This window comes from Centropristis striata, chromosome 8, assembly GCF_030273125.1.
Source record: "Centropristis striata isolate RG_2023a ecotype Rhode Island chromosome 8, C.striata_1.0, whole genome shotgun sequence".
In the NCBI taxonomy this organism is placed as follows: domain Eukaryota; kingdom Metazoa; phylum Chordata; class Actinopteri; order Perciformes; family Serranidae; genus Centropristis; species Centropristis striata.
In genome coordinates, this window is record NC_081524.1 from 27,056,740 (window position 1) to 27,074,571 (window position 17,832).

General features: G+C 36.4%; 1 protein-coding gene across 2 annotated transcripts; it reads left to right on the forward strand.

Moving 5' to 3' along the window:
• The first annotated feature begins 495 nt into the window (after positions 1-495).
• On the forward strand, positions 496-11,071 carry psmc4 (proteasome 26S subunit, ATPase 4). Of its 2 annotated transcripts, none has more exons than XM_059338932.1 (11): positions 496-559; positions 1,216-1,314; positions 4,785-4,971; positions 5,644-5,790; positions 6,481-6,590; positions 6,751-6,844; positions 7,197-7,364; positions 7,516-7,592; positions 8,533-8,701; positions 9,973-10,028; positions 10,592-11,071. In XM_059338932.1, exons 1-11 carry the CDS (start codon positions 527-529, stop codon positions 10,703-10,705), a joined length of 1,254 nt encoding a protein of 417 aa, XP_059194915.1. In that variant the 5' UTR covers positions 496-526; the 3' UTR covers positions 10,706-11,071. The 2 variants fall into 2 exon arrangements, with proteins under 2 accessions (XP_059194915.1, XP_059194916.1); XM_059338933.1 differs by having other exon boundaries at positions 520-616.
• Positions 11,072-17,832: the final 6,761 nt, after the last annotated feature.

A 17,832-nucleotide genomic window follows, 5' to 3' on the forward strand; every position in this document is an offset into this window, starting at 1 on the left:
AATAAAACATGGACGTACAGAAAAATACAAGCAAGCCAGACAACACAGTAAGATAAGCATTACAGTACAAGATCATGACATCATAAAAAACAAGTGCAAAGGCGATACGAGTCTGCTTACAGATCTCTCAAGAGTTTTTTAAATTATGTGACCGTAATAAGGTCCTGCAGATTGAGACTGCTCTGGAGCAGATTCCAGGATGACGGAGCCCGATACATAAAAGCCTGTTTACCGAGTAAGGTGCGGACTTTGGGAACAGTCAACCGGTATGTATCGTTGGAACGAAGACTGTAAGTGCTATGGGTCCTGTTGATGTAGTCACACAGGTATGTGGGGAGTAAAACAAAAGATCCTTCTCTCCTACAGCCATCAGGCTGTCTCATTCTAACAGAGATTTTACCAGACTAACTGATTTTCCCCTGAATAAAATAATTTTGATTTGATTTTGATTGATTGAACTACATTACCCATACACCCTTCCGCCAACGTATTACGTCATCACGTCATTCGGTAAGCATATTTCAACATGGAGGACATCGTAGCTGTAGAAAAGAGCCCGGTATGAATTAGAGAGATTGTTTCCTGTTTTCCACTTAAAATTGAGAGAGTTTCTGTGGTAGGGTTTTTTTGTACTTGAAGTGTTTAATTGTTGCTCTCGGTGATTGCTTGTCGCAGTATTTGACCATTTGTTTGTTTCGTTAAAACTGCCGAAATGTAAACCTGCCAATTCATTCTCTACTCGGTTTAGTTGCTATGTCATGCAAGTTAGCTGCTACCGTTAGCATTGTGTTTGTAGAGCTCGTTAAAGGGAGTTGTTATTAAAGTAGAAGAGTGATTTATAGGACTACCTATAGTTTGCTGTTAGATGGGGGTTTCATTACTCACTAGTGCGTCACTAACGGCTTTAGATAGTCAGTTTTTGCTGTTTCACGCAATTTAACATAGCTAGCGGCTAGCGAGCTATGTGTAGCTAAGCTACTGTTTGCCGATGTTTAGGTGCAAAATAATAATAATGTAATAACTGCTTACAGTTATTGTTTATCGGTACGTTTTTGTAACGTTTGACTTTTGCTGTCCTCTTTTCCTGAGACAACCCACATTCTCTTTTTTAAGGTTGTTTGGGTGGAATACAGTACAAGGTGTTTACTGACGTGTCTTGCCAAGTTCGTTACTATTATAGTTTGCTAATGTGTTTTAATGTGGTCACATTTACAGGAAGAAATGCCGGCAATACTGACTTCCAGACCTCAGACAGGTCTGTCCTTCCTGGCACCAGAACCAGAAGATCTTGAGGACCTTTATAGCAGATACAAGGTCAGATACCTGTTAATCTTCACACTGTTAAAATAATCGCCTAAGTCATTTTTTGTCAAAATTGGGTTTTTTTAGTGGTCGACCAATACAGGTTTTTTAATGCCGATAACGATTATTTTGACATCAGTTTTAACCGATCCCCGATATGTGCTGCCGATTTTTTTCGGGCCGATTCTTGAAGCCGATATTGCCTTTTCTCCCTACCTTTACATGATAAAAATGATACAATGATAACAAATGTTACACAAGTTTCAATTTAAACAAAAAACATTAATTAACAAAACAAACAAAACATATTAACAGTTGGATAGCAAACAATGTGTATGTTGTTATAGGCCTCGAGGTGGTGGCGCCTCAGATGAGTCCACATATTTGATGTGTTTTTCTTTTTTCTGGTATCAGCAGCAGCTCACCTGTGAATGGCAGATGTTGCACTGAGCCCTGCCTGGTGTTAGCTCAGTGAAATGGGCTAATTGACCGGCGAACGCACGCACGTATCGGCCGATACAAGTAAAAAAACGCAAATATCTCTAGTTTTTTTTCTTCCCCTAAATTATCTCTTCATGACGCCGGCCACCTATGGTAAAATCGCCTACATCCTCAGTTGATCAGATCATGTGATTTTACCCCTTTAACCCATTTAGGCCTAAAACGCCACTGTAGCAGATAAAAATTAAATTAAATTCAAAAAGTATTTGAGAGCTTATACCTGTGGCTTTCATGAGAAGTTGAGTTTATTTGTCCAAACCTTCAATGGAGTTTTTTTTTTTTAAATTAACAAACTCAGCAAATAGAGAAAAAAAGGCCTTTTCGCCTTTTATTGAACAGGAGAGTTGAGAGAGACAGGGAATGGCAGTGAGAACTACAGCCTCAACACATGGGGCAGGTGCTCTGCTAACTGAGCAGCACTATTCAATCAAAAATGTAAAAATAAAGTGTCAGTACAATAATTTTTTTTAAGTGTCAGTGCAGCATTATTTTCAATAAAAATGTAAAACATAAAGTGCGATAGTATGACTGTATATGGACTGTAAGCTACTGTTTACAGTTGTATGTGATGATGCCTGAATAAAAATACTATGCATAATATACTATCTATATTGAAATTACATTGGACTGTAAACTACAGTTTATACCTGTATGTGATGATGACTGAATAATAATCTTATGCACAATACTAATACATGCCCATTAGCAAGATGTAAACATGATATGACCATTGGAAGAAATAGACATAGTTCTCATTAGCCTACTGTAATAAAATAATAATAAATAATAATACATTTTATCTACATTGCACTTTTCAGGGTACTCAATGACGTATAAAGTAATATAAGACATAAACAGTCATGATTTCTTCACATCACAATCAATTAGTATTATTTTTGTTGTTATCTCCAGATGGCCACAGATCTGTCTGTTCTTCGGTGAAAATATGTTATCTAAAAACATATTCCTCGTCCATAAATCCCGGTCGATTGGTTCCAAGGGTTCAAATTCCGGATCAGCAAAAAAATCCTCGGCGCTGTTTTCATTAAGATCGCTTCCGTCACTTATTTCTTATAATACTTATCTCCCTCCGCTATAGCCGCCTTCCGCCATGATTTCAAAGTTCTGGAAAAGCCCAATGTTGCATTGCGACACTCCCGCATGTATTCTGATGCATTTCATTGGCCACCTGATCGAAAATAGGTGGAAAAAAACTACAAATACTACAAAACAACGTGTCCGCTTTCCCAGCTTAAATGGTAGAATAACGCAACAGCGATCCCGGTTTTAATGGTAGAAATGTGGTAATGCTTTCCTGGCTTGAATGGGTTAAGATAATGGCCTATGTCAAGTGTGTGACTTAAGTGGATTTATTATGCCTAAGTCAAAATAAAATGGGACTTAGTCATTTTTTTGAACATGCCTTTGTGACTTAAGCAAGATATGGTAACACTTTATTTTGAAGGTGTCTACATAAGAGTGACATGAGCGTGTCATAAACATGACATGGGATGTGTCATGAACATCAATGACAGTTTGAAGTAACATTAATGCTCATGATACTTGTCATGTCATGTTTCTGACAGGCTTGTGTGACTCTTATGTAGACACCTTCAAAATAAAGTGTAACCATATCTTGCTTAAGTCACAAAGGCATGTTTAAAAAAATTGCCAAAGTAATTTATTTCTCTTAAGTTACATAATTTACACACAGTGTTATTACTATGCCAATAGCCATCCTTTGTTACATCCTTTTTGAGTGAAATGATCAATAAATGTCATATGTTACTCTTTTGGTGAAGTTTTTTGTGTTTCCTGCAAAACTTGAAAAAATTAGTTTGGCGATTATTTTAACAGGGTGACGTAATGCTTTTTTGCTAAACCTTACAGTCTTCCAAATCTATCATTCAGCATGACAAGCCGTAAGTTTCAAAGTAGTTCTCTGTCTTCCTCTGTAACAGAAGGATGTGGTCTGCCTAAAGATTCCTGTCCAATTGATTCCAATCAAGGCAGTCACCTGGTTTAAATACTCTTAAATGCTGCACATATGAGTTTTCAGTGATTCAAGTGATGCTAATAAGGGGAACAAGAAGTTAATTCAGTCTGTTTCTAAAACATTGACAGAGTAAGAGCAGTTAATAGTGATCACATTTACATAAGATTTATTGGCTCACCTAATTATGTAACCATTTCAGCATTGTTCAACCTATTGTTTTCTGACATAAACTTTTTCATAAATCTAGAGAGTAAACTAGAAAAAGCTTATCAGGGCTGATATACCATAATGACTGTATAATCTATGCAGGCATTTGTGACTACTTATATTTGGAGCTGCCTCACAGAAAGAATCAGATACAAAGTGGTGCCTTCAGTAGGACCAGGTGCCCACTGAGCTACATGCTGTCATCCTGCCAATACCACTACCATTGAAGAGATACAGATACCAATAGTTTACTACTGTATTTGATAGTACTAATGTGAATGGAAGCATTCAGCTGCATAACATGTTGTCACTTGCCACAGCTGTGTACTAGAGCTGTAGTTTTGAATGAATTGATGGCTAAACTGCCAACTTCGTCAAATACATGGTGCTCTACTTAATGGATAGTTTCTGCAACCTAGCAGGCCAATCACATGTAATTAAATTAAAGACAGTTGCAGTGATTGGCTGCACTTTTTTCTAGATCTGGGTCCAAAAAAATGGAACTACTACTTGAAACTGGGAGTCTTTCAGTCGATACCTTATTGAGTATTTGGGAACAGGCCAGTATTTTTTTGTATTTTAGATTGTTTTCATAAAAATGCCTAGGTGCATCTTTTTATCTATTTACTGTTTTATCAGAATGTTTGTTGTTTTAGTTGTTCCTCAACACTTATGTCCTCAAACTAGCAACCAACTTTTGTCTCTAATCTTGAGCAAGCAGATTAGTAAACTAGTCTCTCACACTATTTCTTCCTCTCCTGTTGTTGTGTTGTTGTAGAAGCTGCAGCAGGAACTGGAGTTCCTGGAGGTGCAGGAGGAGTACATAAAGGATGAACAGAAGAACCTGAAGAAAGAATTCCTCCATGCCCAGGAGGAGGTGAAGAGGATACAGAGCATCCCGCTTGTCATTGGCCAGTTCCTGGAAGCTGTTGACCAGAACACAGCCATTGTCGGCTCCACTACAGGTACCATGGGAAGGATAACCTGCCCAAATGTTAAAGACTTACATTGACTAAACCGAAGATGTGCTGGCAATAATAATTTTAAGGAATAAAAATGTGGACAGCTTTACTCGTACAAATTGCCATGTATATGATAAGACCTATAGTAATTTTCAATAGGAAATCTAAGATTTAGATCATCAGAACATTTAAAGACAAACTAGATTTAGAACTGGGTTGTTTCTCAAAGTTCTGCAAGGGGAGAGGTGGGATGTCACAACTGCACTTTAATTTGCACTCAAAAACACAGAAAAAGGAATGTGTTGTTTCCTGTTGCGTTTTCACAGATATTTCATATTACGCGTTTCATTGTTGAACAATTAAATTCTTACTGGCAATAAAACTCTAAGAAATAGAAAACAAAATGTTATGCATTTAAGCCCCCCCCAAAAAATAAATAAATAAACAGATAGAGCTGAGTATTAAAAATTAATGAAATGGCTGATGATGCATACAAGCTGTATATTTAAATGCTTTATCATGTTCCGGCTAGAGAGAGAACCTGGAGAGATGTACAATGTGCTGTGAAATGTTAATTATTCAGTGTAAAGTACATATTTTAAATGTGTAATGAGTTCAGTTCCTGTGTTCTTTCTCCTTTCATTCATCTTTGTTCCTCTGTTCCTCTGTTCCCAGGGTCCAACTACTATGTGCGCATCCTGAGCACCATCGACAGAGAGTTGCTGAAGCCCAACGCCTCAGTGGCCTTGCATAAGCACAGCAACGCCCTGGTGGACGTGCTGCCTCCTGAAGCTGACAGCAGCATCATGATGCTGACGTCGGGTAAAACACGCAGTACCACTTTTATGGACATATTTTAATTACTCTTTATGAAAACCTTCAACCTTTTCATTCATTTTTTGATATGTTGGAATCATTGGGGGCATGGCCTAAATTTCAGTGATGTCAAGGTTCCAATTAAAACAGAACAAATGCACAAAGTAGTTAACAGAAATATCAAAAACAAAGAACAACAGAACACAGGATTCTGTTCATTCATTCAAGAGTTTACTTTACTTATCCCCATTACGCCGGCTGGCGCATAGGGCAGCAATTCAATTCAAGAGTTTGTTATTAACTTATAGCTACTGTTGCACTAAATGAATAATTGTTATAAAATGTTCCAAGTGTTTGCAGCACAGAAATGAAAAGCTGTCAAACAATGAGTTTGGACCAATTTAACAAGGGGGTGATATATTATGGGGCTTTATAAATAAATAGAAACCAACGACTTTCACTATTAGAGGCACCTAAGCAACCTTTTCATACAAGATGCAATGATGGGTAGAGCAACTGTGACTAGTATTATGAATCTCAGGGCGGAGGAATAGACTGAATCTAGTGAAACAGACATATTTATTCATTATTTTTACTTTTAAAGAGTCATGTCACTAATCCTGTATGAAGTTGACCATGTTTGAAAAGCAAAAGTAGCCAAGCTAACCCTGCTTCTTGCTGTGTTTCTGCTCCCAGACCAAAAGCCAGATGTGATGTATGCTGACATTGGTGGTATGGACATTCAGAAGCAGGAAGTCCGAGAAGCTGTGGAGCTGCCACTCACACACTTTGAGCTCTACAAACAGGTCAGATATTCAAGATAAACATAAAATTATTACATGGACAAAAAATATGTGATTGATTTTGCATTCCTTGTCACAGTTAGTTAGAAAAACATGGATTTGTTCTCTCAAAAATTGAACAGCTTCTGTAGATACTTAATGACTGGTCTGTTTACTTTCTCAGATTGGCATTGATCCACCCAGGGGTGTCCTTATGTACGGACCTCCAGGTTGTGGGAAGACCATGTTGGCCAAGGCTGTGGCACACCACACTACAGGTTAGTCCTCCAGACCTGTATCTGTTAATGCACAACCCCCATTCCAAAAAAGATGGGACTGTGTAAAATTTAAATAAAACAGAGTGCATCAAATTCAGAATGAGTCTACATATCTACAAGCTTTCCAGTTGAGTGTTATATATCTTGTCTTTCTACTGTATTAGAATGTAGGCTGTTTGATGCATTCAACCACTATAAAACAAACATTACATCATTATTTAAAAAATAACAACTGATTACTACTGACTGGGGGATATTTACAGTTGACACTGTATTTAAGGTATGGATTATTGCTAAGGAGTGTGCACATTCAACAGAAAAATCAATCTTTTTCTAATTTGTCTGTCCCCAGCGGCATTCATCCGTGTGGTTGGCTCTGAGTTTGTTCAGAAGTATTTGGGTGAAGGCCCTCGTATGGTGCGTGATGTTTTCCGGCTGGCGAAGGAAAATGCCCCGGCCATCATCTTCATTGATGAGATCGATGCCATCGCCACGAAGCGTTTCGACGCACAGACTGGAGGTATGATCAAGTGTCGCTCAGATGTAAACTTGCTGAATACAAATCAAAGTTTATTTGTAGATTTTAGTGGGTTTTTAAGGACAAACTCTAGTCATATTTCTCATTTTAAGATATGTTTTTATCTGACACTTTGTTTTTTTTTCTTCTGCAGCTGATAGGGAGGTTCAGAGAATCTTACTTGAGCTGCTTAATCAAATGGACGGCTTTGACCAGAACGTCAATGTCAAGGTGCGTTATTCACCTGTCTGAGGAAGCTTTTATCATCCCCCTTGTGACTGCACCGTCTCCAATGTACTGACTCAGGATGTCAGTGATGACTCTTGAAGGACTGTCAATCCAGCATTCATTTACTGAGTCACTTTTTCATTGCTCTCTGTCCATTATTCACTTAAACCTCTGAAGTCCAGGAGATTTTGGTTCAAATTTGTCAGCTTCCTATGCATTCGTTTCTGTCTCTGTTTAGCATTTTTCAGTCTGTCCTTACATCACATGCATGGCTCCTTTTTCTCGACACAAACTTGGCTATCAGTCAGATTTTTCATTTTATTTTAATTAACAAAGTATAGAGCTACCAGGAAGCAGGAACCAAAAATACAAACAAAAGACAAAGGTGTCTATGGAAATGTACAGTTTCCCCCCATTTATACACACAAAAACAGCAGAAAAAAAAGTATTAAAACTACAAAACAGTCTCATTCAATTTACAGTCATGTCAATTAAAAATAGTAATAGTTTTCATTGTAGAAAGAAAATTCACAATTTAAAAATGGTCTAGAAACATAAATGGCACACTGTGAAAGCTCCTATGATTGCACTTTCAACTGGCTTTCTCAGCTTGTCTACGTGTCACATATAAATTATTACTGTAAATAAAACGTGTATTTTCAATTAATAGATGGACTCCAGAGGGTTAAGCAAGCACCCAAATGGTTTATGTCGTGAGTCTACAAAACCTTATGTGGACATTTTGCTAATAATCGAATGAAGTTCAGCCTTGCACAAAGAAAGCTTTCAGTATATTAAAACATGTCTGTTTGTGAAAAATGAAATTTCCCTAGAGTTGCCACAGATTTTATTCAATCTAGAAGCAAATATTTTATGTGGAACCTAATGCACCAAAAAATTACAATATGTTTCCCACCGTGCTCACATTTGAACCCCCCCTTAGGTGATCATGGCCACCAACAGAGCAGACACGCTGGATCCAGCTCTGCTACGTCCTGGTCGTCTGGACAGAAAGATTGAGTTCCCCCTGCCCGACCGCAGGCAGAAACGTCTCGTTTTCTCCACCATCACCAGTAAAATGAACCTCTCTGAGGAGGTCGACCTCGAAGACTGTATCCTTCTGGTTCAATAACAGTGCCTTTAAGTGTTGTTTGTTTGTGTGTACAAGGGAGTTTTCCTTCCAGAGGGCATTTTCTGCTCCCTGGTGGATTTGCATAGTATAAAGTAATACATTTGCTTCATGTACAGCAAGTACAACTTCAGTTTGTGCCAAAAAAGATAAGCTTTCATTGAGCATTTTCTTGTAATGCTGCCAGGATTTCCTCCTCCTTCAGGCAGGGTACTCTGCTGTATTATATTCCAGAAACTGTCACGCAAACATTTTTCAGGACAGTTTTGCCTCAAGCTCCTCCTTGTGTGTTTTCTGTGACAGTCTCAGATTAGGTTACTTTATTTGTACCAGTAGGTAGATTTGGTAAATGAGCTGGTTTGGGTAGATGGATATTTAGCTCCTGAGGGAAGTCTGCTAAAGATCAGGGATGCTAAAATGAAATCCTCCCCACTGCAAACCATACTATAGTGTTGAATTAAAGCCAGTTGTAAAGCCATAACTTAACATATTTAAGCTTCATAGTTGGTAACACAATGTTTGTCTTTCGAAGTGTGTACTTGCACAATATCCAATCTTTTACTTAAAACACACAGCCTGACAGCAGGAACTTATCAGTTGTTTTCCTGTGGTTTTGTTTTTAAAAAATCTGCGGTGATGTTTGGCGTCACTTAGGCTGCATCAGTATCATATTTAACACATCGTTCAGAGTTTGAGATAAACGAGTCATTAGGCGTCACGCAAGAACCACTTGTACAAGCAGATTCAGTCTTAATTGGTGATTCAGCAGAATTTAGCACACACATTGATCTTATATTGAATTTTCTCTTTCTCTCACAGTTTATGAGTGGTCTAGATCTGTTGTATAAATCATACAGTTATTTTGACTTTGAAAATCCTGCATAAATACGTAAGAAAGAGAAAGTTACGATGAGATTACAAAAATGTTTTAGCATGAGGCCCATTGTTTTATCTTCTGTAGTGTCAAAACTGGGGTTAAGCAGGGACGCTCACATCCTGTTTGACTGATAACAGCTTTGCACAACAGCGCAAAAAAAAATTAACTCTGAATCACAAAGATGAAAAAGAAAAACTCTAATCAAAACACTCAACAGTTGGTTCATTTGCACATTAAACAGTGTTAGGGATGAAAGTCTGCAACGTGTTTACATTGCATCATTCTTTTATGTTTAAACACAGCTCAGATACTCAGATGTTCTGTTGCTTGTACTTTGGCATTGCTGTGTTGTTTATTCATCCTTAACTGATGTACAGATGTGGCCAGACCAGACAAGATCTCTGGAGCCGATATCAACTCCATCTGCCAGGAGGTGAGCTAATATTTTAATTATCTGCTCATTTTATCCTAACCATTTTATTTTATTGCTTGGAGCAGTGCTAAATGTAAGGAAAAGGTTTTGGACCAGGTGGGAGAAAAAACAATTCTTTATGTACTTTGAGAAAAAAGTCTAAATGATGAGAAAAGTCAACTTTGAGTTTGGTAAAGTAGACTGCAAGCTACAACCTGATTTCCCTCAATACGTCTAATTTCTGATTTTCCCAAAACAATAGTTGTAGAAGTATTTGTTTTGTTTTTTGCTTATTTTTGACATTGATGAAAATCAGGTTGTAGCTTGCAGTCTACAGAACTGTTTGGATAGAAAACAATGTTCCATCTCTCCAACTTTACCCAACACAAAAAGTTGACTTTATTCTCGACATTTTGACTTTTTCCTCGAGGTGCATAATGGAAAACAAGATGACTCATTAGTTTTTTCTCCTACCTGGAACCAATCCTTTTCCGTAAAAAATAATAATAACGACGGGTTACTCAATTTACTTGCATTTTCTTTTTCCCCCTTCCTTCTGTTAATTTTTTTCTTTGCTGTCTCAGGCTGGCATGTTGGCTGTGCGTGAGAATAGGTATATCGTCCTGGCCAAAGACTTCGAAAAAGCTTACAAGACTGTCATCAAAAAGGACGAGCAGGAGCACGAGTTCTACAAGTAGAGAAAACAAGTACATCCTGGAGAAAAAAAAAGGTGTCCAGACACACAAGTTTGTTATTGATTTACGTCTGTGTCTGTATCTACAGTGTGTCTTTTGTGGATTTGCAGTCCCTGACTTGCATTGATTTTTGGACTAAATTTACTCACTGCAGCACAAGGCCTAATGTGAGACAAGCCCCATGTCTCCAGCCTTGACAAGACACACTACCATGTGAAGGAGTGTTTTTTTGTACAGGCACTCTATTGGTTCATAGAAATATCTGGCCCTGACTGTAGCTAGGATAGAACATTTGTATCTATATGTACTCCCTTAACACAACATTACATTGAAAAATCCATTAAAGATGTTTTCCATAAAAAAAGTAAACTATGGTTGTCTTTTTTATGCCTGGAAATATATATGGCTTTTAATTGAAGATTATTGTAAAATGATCATCTATTATTATTAACTAACAATTTTGCTTTGATCGTTAATCTGAGATTATGTAGAAGAACCACTAGATGTCGCGCTAGAGCACAAGCATCTCTAACAAAAACGTGTGTATTGTCCGCACAGATGTTTTCCATACAGCAGAGCACATTCTGACAAGCGCAGAGGAAGAGTACCTCAGAAATGGATGAAAACATTTACTGCCGGCAGAGAGCATTACCTAAAACAAATCATAGACCTGTCTGAACGAATCAAAGTTTGTGTCATACCCATTGGCGAAATAACGATGCTCTGCTGTATGTTAATAATTGCTGATATATTTCTGAAAATGGTATGGAGAACCTTTTTTTTTTCCATTTTCTTTAAACCAAAGAGGTCCACTGTGAACATTTGGTTATTTGAATCATCTTCTATGATATCATATTAAGTATCTTAGGGCTTTTGGAAATTGTGTTGGACATATTTTAGTATTTTAATATGTAAATAAATAAAACTACATAAATATCTACAGTGCTTGAGGGGGACTTAGCTGCACTTGTTTGGCAGGGGATTTTGGGGAAAATATTTATGATTTTCCTGACCATTATTATAATCAGTCCCAGGCCCCTGAACTGAATAGTTGCAGACCTTGTGATATCAGCAAATATTGTATCGATGTCCAATATATCCATATCATATTTTGATGAAACATAACCTAATTTACAAACCAAAAACAGCTTTAAGCTCTTGAAAAAAAGTTAGTTTTGATGCTCTTCCTATTGATCTTAGGTGAGGCCTGAAACAGCCTGGGAGCTGCGCCATATAATGGAAGTCAAACCTTGTGTTAGTAGAAGTCGTGTATGCAGCATTTACCTCAAGTGTTGTCTGGCAGGACTGGACCTTTATCCACACTGCTTTGCACTATTCAGCAGTGTTGCTATGTTTCCTGCCAGCAATATGCTCTCTTGGGAGGTTATTTCAAAGAACCTACTGTTGCCAAACATTTTGATTCAAAGTAGATGGGAAATGTTGTACTTTAGGGTGGAATTGGTGACTTGGACAAAATCAATGTGAAAAAAAGTGTATTAGCCTGAAAATGTGTGAATCAAATATTAACCATTTCTTCCACACGTACGTAAAAGTGTTTTTCTATGCTGGTATCAAACATCAGACACATGCTCAACATTCATATCTGTAATCAGACATTTTAATAATGGCTATGAGACAAATACTTGAGGTTGTTGGCAGTCAGCCGCAGTGGCCATACATCATATAGATATACTGATTTGTGGATGGGCTCCTGCCACTGTTTGGATCTTGGAGCTGACAGAGTCGACTCAAGTAGATGCCAGTGCCGTGCCGGGCATCTCTGTTAGCGCCTAAATGCCGTCTTCCATGTTGCTCTGTGGCCCTCTGCCTCTCGTGTTTTAAGCTGGCCCATGAGTCGAAGCAGTGCAGCCTGAGGTTGTAGCTCTCTCTTCGGGCCACAAGTGGGGGAAAGATCATTCATTATAGCATGCAAGTAGCAGTGACCGTAAGACAAATGCACATTGAGCTATACTGAAAATATGACCACCAATAGTGTGGATTTACATTAGAGGCACAACTATTAATAGATTAGACCATTAACAAAAAAATACTAAACTATTTTGATAATTTGATCTTTTTAGTCGCTTTTTTACAGCAAAGAAGCCAAACATTTGCTGGTTTCATGTCCCTTAAATGTGATAATTTATTGTTTTTTTTCTTTGTCACAGATGAAAATAAACTGAATAGCTTTGGATTCCTCGACTGATGTTTGGTTAAACTATAACGCTACAAGCCTGATTGCAAAAAGTTTGTCATAGATGATTTGTGATAATCGTTGTCATTATATATTCAATTGAAAACTGCACAAAGACAGTATGTTTTTTGTTCTAACTGAAACTTTTTTTTTTTGTAAATATACACTAAATTTTGTTCATCCTGTTTTAATTTTGGCACAACGTCACTACTTCTTAACTGGAATCTGGGCTGTATACAGGGCATTTTCCCCTATATTCTGATATTTCATTGGCAATGTTATTATTAAAAAATATATATATTTTTTATTTTTAGTTTCAGCCCTAATTTACAGGGACAGGTCAAGGTTCAAAGTCCCTTGAGGGACTATTCAACCTATTCAAATTCTACAGACACAAAACCCACTACAGGGGTTATATCCACCATTAAGAATAAGAATAAAGGATGCCCATAATTGCATTAATTATTTAACCAGAAATTAGTGCATGACATAGAATGTAAAAAAATATTTCTTAAAAGTTTGAGTTAGTCTGAACAAATTCTATTCTATTTTAATACTATTTGTTGATGTGACAGCTCTTGTGTGCACCTCCAGTTGCCTTGGCGAAATCTGTCTATGCAACATTAGTTAAATCAGAATTTTTACTTAAATAAATGCCACCACAAATATGAGCCCAGGTGTAGGTGTGGATGGGTGCCGGAGGGGTTTTAAATCAGGCTGTTGGACCAATGACTGTCCGCCTTCACGTCCATCGGCCCAACCCTAGCTCAGACATTACTGTACTTAAATTGAAGTCAAAATGAGTAGGTGATCTAAAACTGATTATTCTGATAAGGAGTTTCAATGCAACCTGCTGTTAACCCTTTATCAGGCAAAGAACTATATTTGGTAACTTCAGGTAATATTTCGAGAAAAATGTTGCAAATTTACTAGATTAAAGTGGCAAATCTGTGCGAAAAAAGTCGCAGATTTACGAGAAAAAAGTGGGGAAAAAAGCAACTTTTTTCTCCCAGATTCACCACTCTAACCCTTAGTAGGGTACTCATTGAAATACTTGCAAATTCCAAATTTCAACCCTAAAGAATATTGGAGGATATTACATACGGCCAGAATGTGTAAAAAAAAACAACATACGAAATAATATTTTGAGAAAAAAGTTTACGCAAATCTACATGAAAAAAATGCGCAGATTTATGAGATTTATAGTGGTGAATCTGGGAGAAAAAAAAGTTGCTTTTTTCCCCACTTTTTTCTGGTAAATCTGCAACTTTTTTCGTGCAGATTTGCCACTTTAAATCTCTTAAATCTGCGACTTTTTTTCTCATAGATTTGCCACTTTAATCTAGTAAATTTGCAGCTTTTTTGTTGAAATATTACCTGAAGTTACCAAATATAGTTCTTTGCCTGATAAAGGGTTAAGAGTCAAAACAAAAAAGTCAATAGCATGACAGTCGGGGGAACATTTGGGAAACCTGTGACAAAATGTGACTTGATGTAGAAAATACAGTGGCAATCAAAGTAGTGGTACCCACATGTGTTTCACTTGGCCTCGGGTAGGAAGGCTGTAAGTGACCTGGTCGAAATAGAAGGGACAGAGTTGCAGGGTTGCCAGTTCTGGACAGTGTGACATCCTTGCAAAGATCTGATCCAGCGTGTGGTCTGGACCAAAGTGCTGTGCAGGGAAGAGTTTCCGCCACAAAACAGACACCAAAGCATCCATGCTGGCTCGAGCTGCTGAGGGCCTGCTGCGATTAAATAACTGGTACAGACGTGGTTGGACAGCCATTTTGCTGACTGTCACATCAAAAAACATCAAACATGAAATTACTGGCAGCCACAGAATAAAGTGATTCTGTTTTTTTTAAATGTTATTGTATCATGTAATTGCACAATATTTCTGTGTGGCTTTTATGAAGCAGAACTGGAATTAGCAAGTATATGATTATTATTTTAGGTAAAAGAAGTACACACATTCTTCACACAAGTAAAGTAGCAATACCACAGTGTAAAAATACTCTAAAGTCATGCAAGTATACTGAAAGTAGCTTATGAATTTGCCCCAGGGAAATCTATGACATAAAAGTTACATGAAGATTTATTTGTAGCTGATAATTTTGTTTCATAAACTGAATCTCTGGCTCAGTGTATTACACATTATTATTAAATATTACAATTAAATTGGAAAATAATAATGTGGTGGAGTACCTATCCATCTGAATATCTGTAGAGAAGAATTATAAAGTAGCAGACATTAAATTAAAGTATAAGTTACTTTCCATCCCTGATTTTGATGAATTAAAAGTAAATGATTGTTACTTACCTTGAGTATATAATATCCTTTATGAAATGTGAAATATTTGTTTTCTTTTGTATTTCTTTGTCATGTTCTAGAACATTGCAGCTTTATTTAAACAATGACTCGGGGCAATCATCAAGTTGATTCATAAATACACAGATAAAAGTGCCTAAACTGAAACAAACAAAAACCCTGCCAAACAAAGATATTTGAGTAAGATAGATTGTGACAAGTTAAACTTCATTGCTAAGTTAATATTTGTTTGCTGTACATTGTGAAGAGGTAAAAAAGTTATTTGTTCTGTTTGTTGATTTTTCTTTTGTTGAAAGTCACACACTAATACTGCCCTACAAAGCCTAACTACAGTAAATACATTTTTGGTCGAAATTGAGTTATAAAGAAAAATGAACTCCTTGATGTCTGTTTTATCTTGTGACAAATTTACTTTGTATCAGATAAATAATGATATAAAAATTGCAGTAACTACAAAATCCAACTTAAAACCAAAGAAGACTGAGGTAGCACTTACCACGGCCTGCTTTGCATATATATTTAAACATAAAACAAAAGCAGTGTAGCCTTGTATTTTTTCATTGTGTTGAACAGTGAAGACATAAATATTAGAAATTATAAGTTTATTTGAAAGGGAAATTATTATCTAGATAGTGATTAAGTAAAAAAAGTGAGATAAAATTATATTAAGACTAAAATATAACATTAATTTATGATATTAAGTCTAAAATACAAAACTCTTTGAATAGAGTTGTTAAACACTTTATAATACACTTAACAAAACTTATTACAAAATACATTTGGAAATATTTATTCACTGAAAACTAAATATAAAAGCTGAAAGAAGACAACAACATGTAGTTACTGGACTGTGTTTGTGCTTTACTATTAGAACCATTTACAGCAAAACCAGAGTGCAGTAACTATGTTTTTGGGGCCAAAGGTCAAATAAATCATCATGATTTTTGAGCATAAAAATTACATCATCAATACATGTGGAAGTAAGTGTCATATCACTTACCTACCTAACCCATTTGGCTGGCCAGTTAAAAAACGTTAAAAGCCCTAAAGCCATGTTTCTCAGTTTTACCCCTTGCGTAGTTACTGCAGTTAGGCTTTGTTGGGCAGAAAGGGCCTTAAGTTAAAATACACAAACTATGTGGCACAGCCACCGAAGGCCAGTCTGGTGCCATCAATTTTATCTTACGAGGTCAAAACAGATAATGTTTTAGCTTGAAAGACTCAGGTCATGAAGTCCTCAGGCGGCTTCAACTGCAGTCTTAACAGACAACAAGTCTAAACTAAAATGTAATTTCTGTCATTTTTAAGTATCAAACATCTTGATAGTTTCATACCGTAACTATTTAAGGCAGACAGATGGCTGGCACACCGCTCTTTCTGATCTTTTGCAGGTCACAGAAACAAAAAATGTAACATAAAAATGTTTGGGGTATTTTGAGACATTAAAAACGAAATGCAAAGATTAAAAACAATGTTAATATTATAAGCTAATTATTTCTTTAAATGGTCAGTGGCAAAAGGTATTAGACAATTCCTCGGAATTGCTTAACAATGTTGACAGGTTTTAAAAATTGGCAGATATTCTATTAATTGTTCATGGTTTTTGGTTCTTTGAAATATACATTCAAAATGTTGCTTAAATTTTTTGTAACAAAACAATTTTAACCTTGTAGCAGCCAACCCTGTGATGGAGCTGGCTGGCATCAATGCACAACATGACTTTAATCATAAATCACCTAATTTTAGAAACCATTTATGCACAATACAACATATTGCACATATATATAACATGTGGAGACAATTTTCCAGTGTTGTATGTTGTATCTATAAATTCAGTTTTATTCTAATTTTAAAGAAATAATTTATCAGAGAAATTTAACTTACACTCTCATTATAACTGTGTTATTCTGCACAAAATACATTTTTTGAGTTTTCCCCACTTCTAGCTATATTTGTGCTGATTACATAGAGCGCAGGACGTATATTGCAGTGAAATACAAGGACACAGTGAGTAAAATGTAAAAAGAGTATAAAACATCCTTAACCAGGGGTTCATAGGGTTCCTTATTACTTTAACTTCTAACTTTTTATGTCTCTTAGTTTTCACAGTGCTGTTTTTATCCAAACTGCGTTGGTTGTATAATTATAGCCTTGGTATAGCTTTTTTCCCCCACAAACTATTAAGAATAAGAGGATTAAGTGAATAGGAATAGGCTTAACATTACCCACTAATTTACCTTAAACTTTAAGTTACTGCCAAATCAACCCACTAACACCATAGTTGAACTGCAGTTACTACTAGAATATCCACGTACCACACTGTGTCAACTATGGAGTCTTGGGCTATTTTGTCCATTTTTTAATCCTTTTCATGTCTTCGTGTCTTTTTTGTTTCATTTTGTGTCTTTTTTTGTTATTTTGTGTCTTTTGTAGTTCTTTAGTCCAACATAAAATGTGATTTTGAATCTTTACTATCATCACTACTAACACTATCATGCTCAATAAAAAAAATTAAATGTTGCAAATGTGAACAAAGGTTAAAAAATATAACATACATCCAATAATTTTATACTAAATATATTTAACCTTGTCTCCAGTTTTACTTGG

Excerpts from the sequence above, each read along its gene's own strand:
- psmc4 (XM_059338932.1), top strand. The coding sequence starts at position 527 with ATGGAGGACATCGTAGCTGTAGAAAAGAGCCCG. Across the intron at positions 5,791-6,480 it reads CATCATGATGCTGACGTCGG|ACCAAAAGCCAGATGTGATG; the intron begins GTAAAACACGCA and ends TTCTGCTCCCAG. Across the intron at positions 8,702-9,972 it reads GGAGGTCGACCTCGAAGACT|ATGTGGCCAGACCAGACAAG; the intron begins GTATCCTTCTGG and ends ACTGATGTACAG.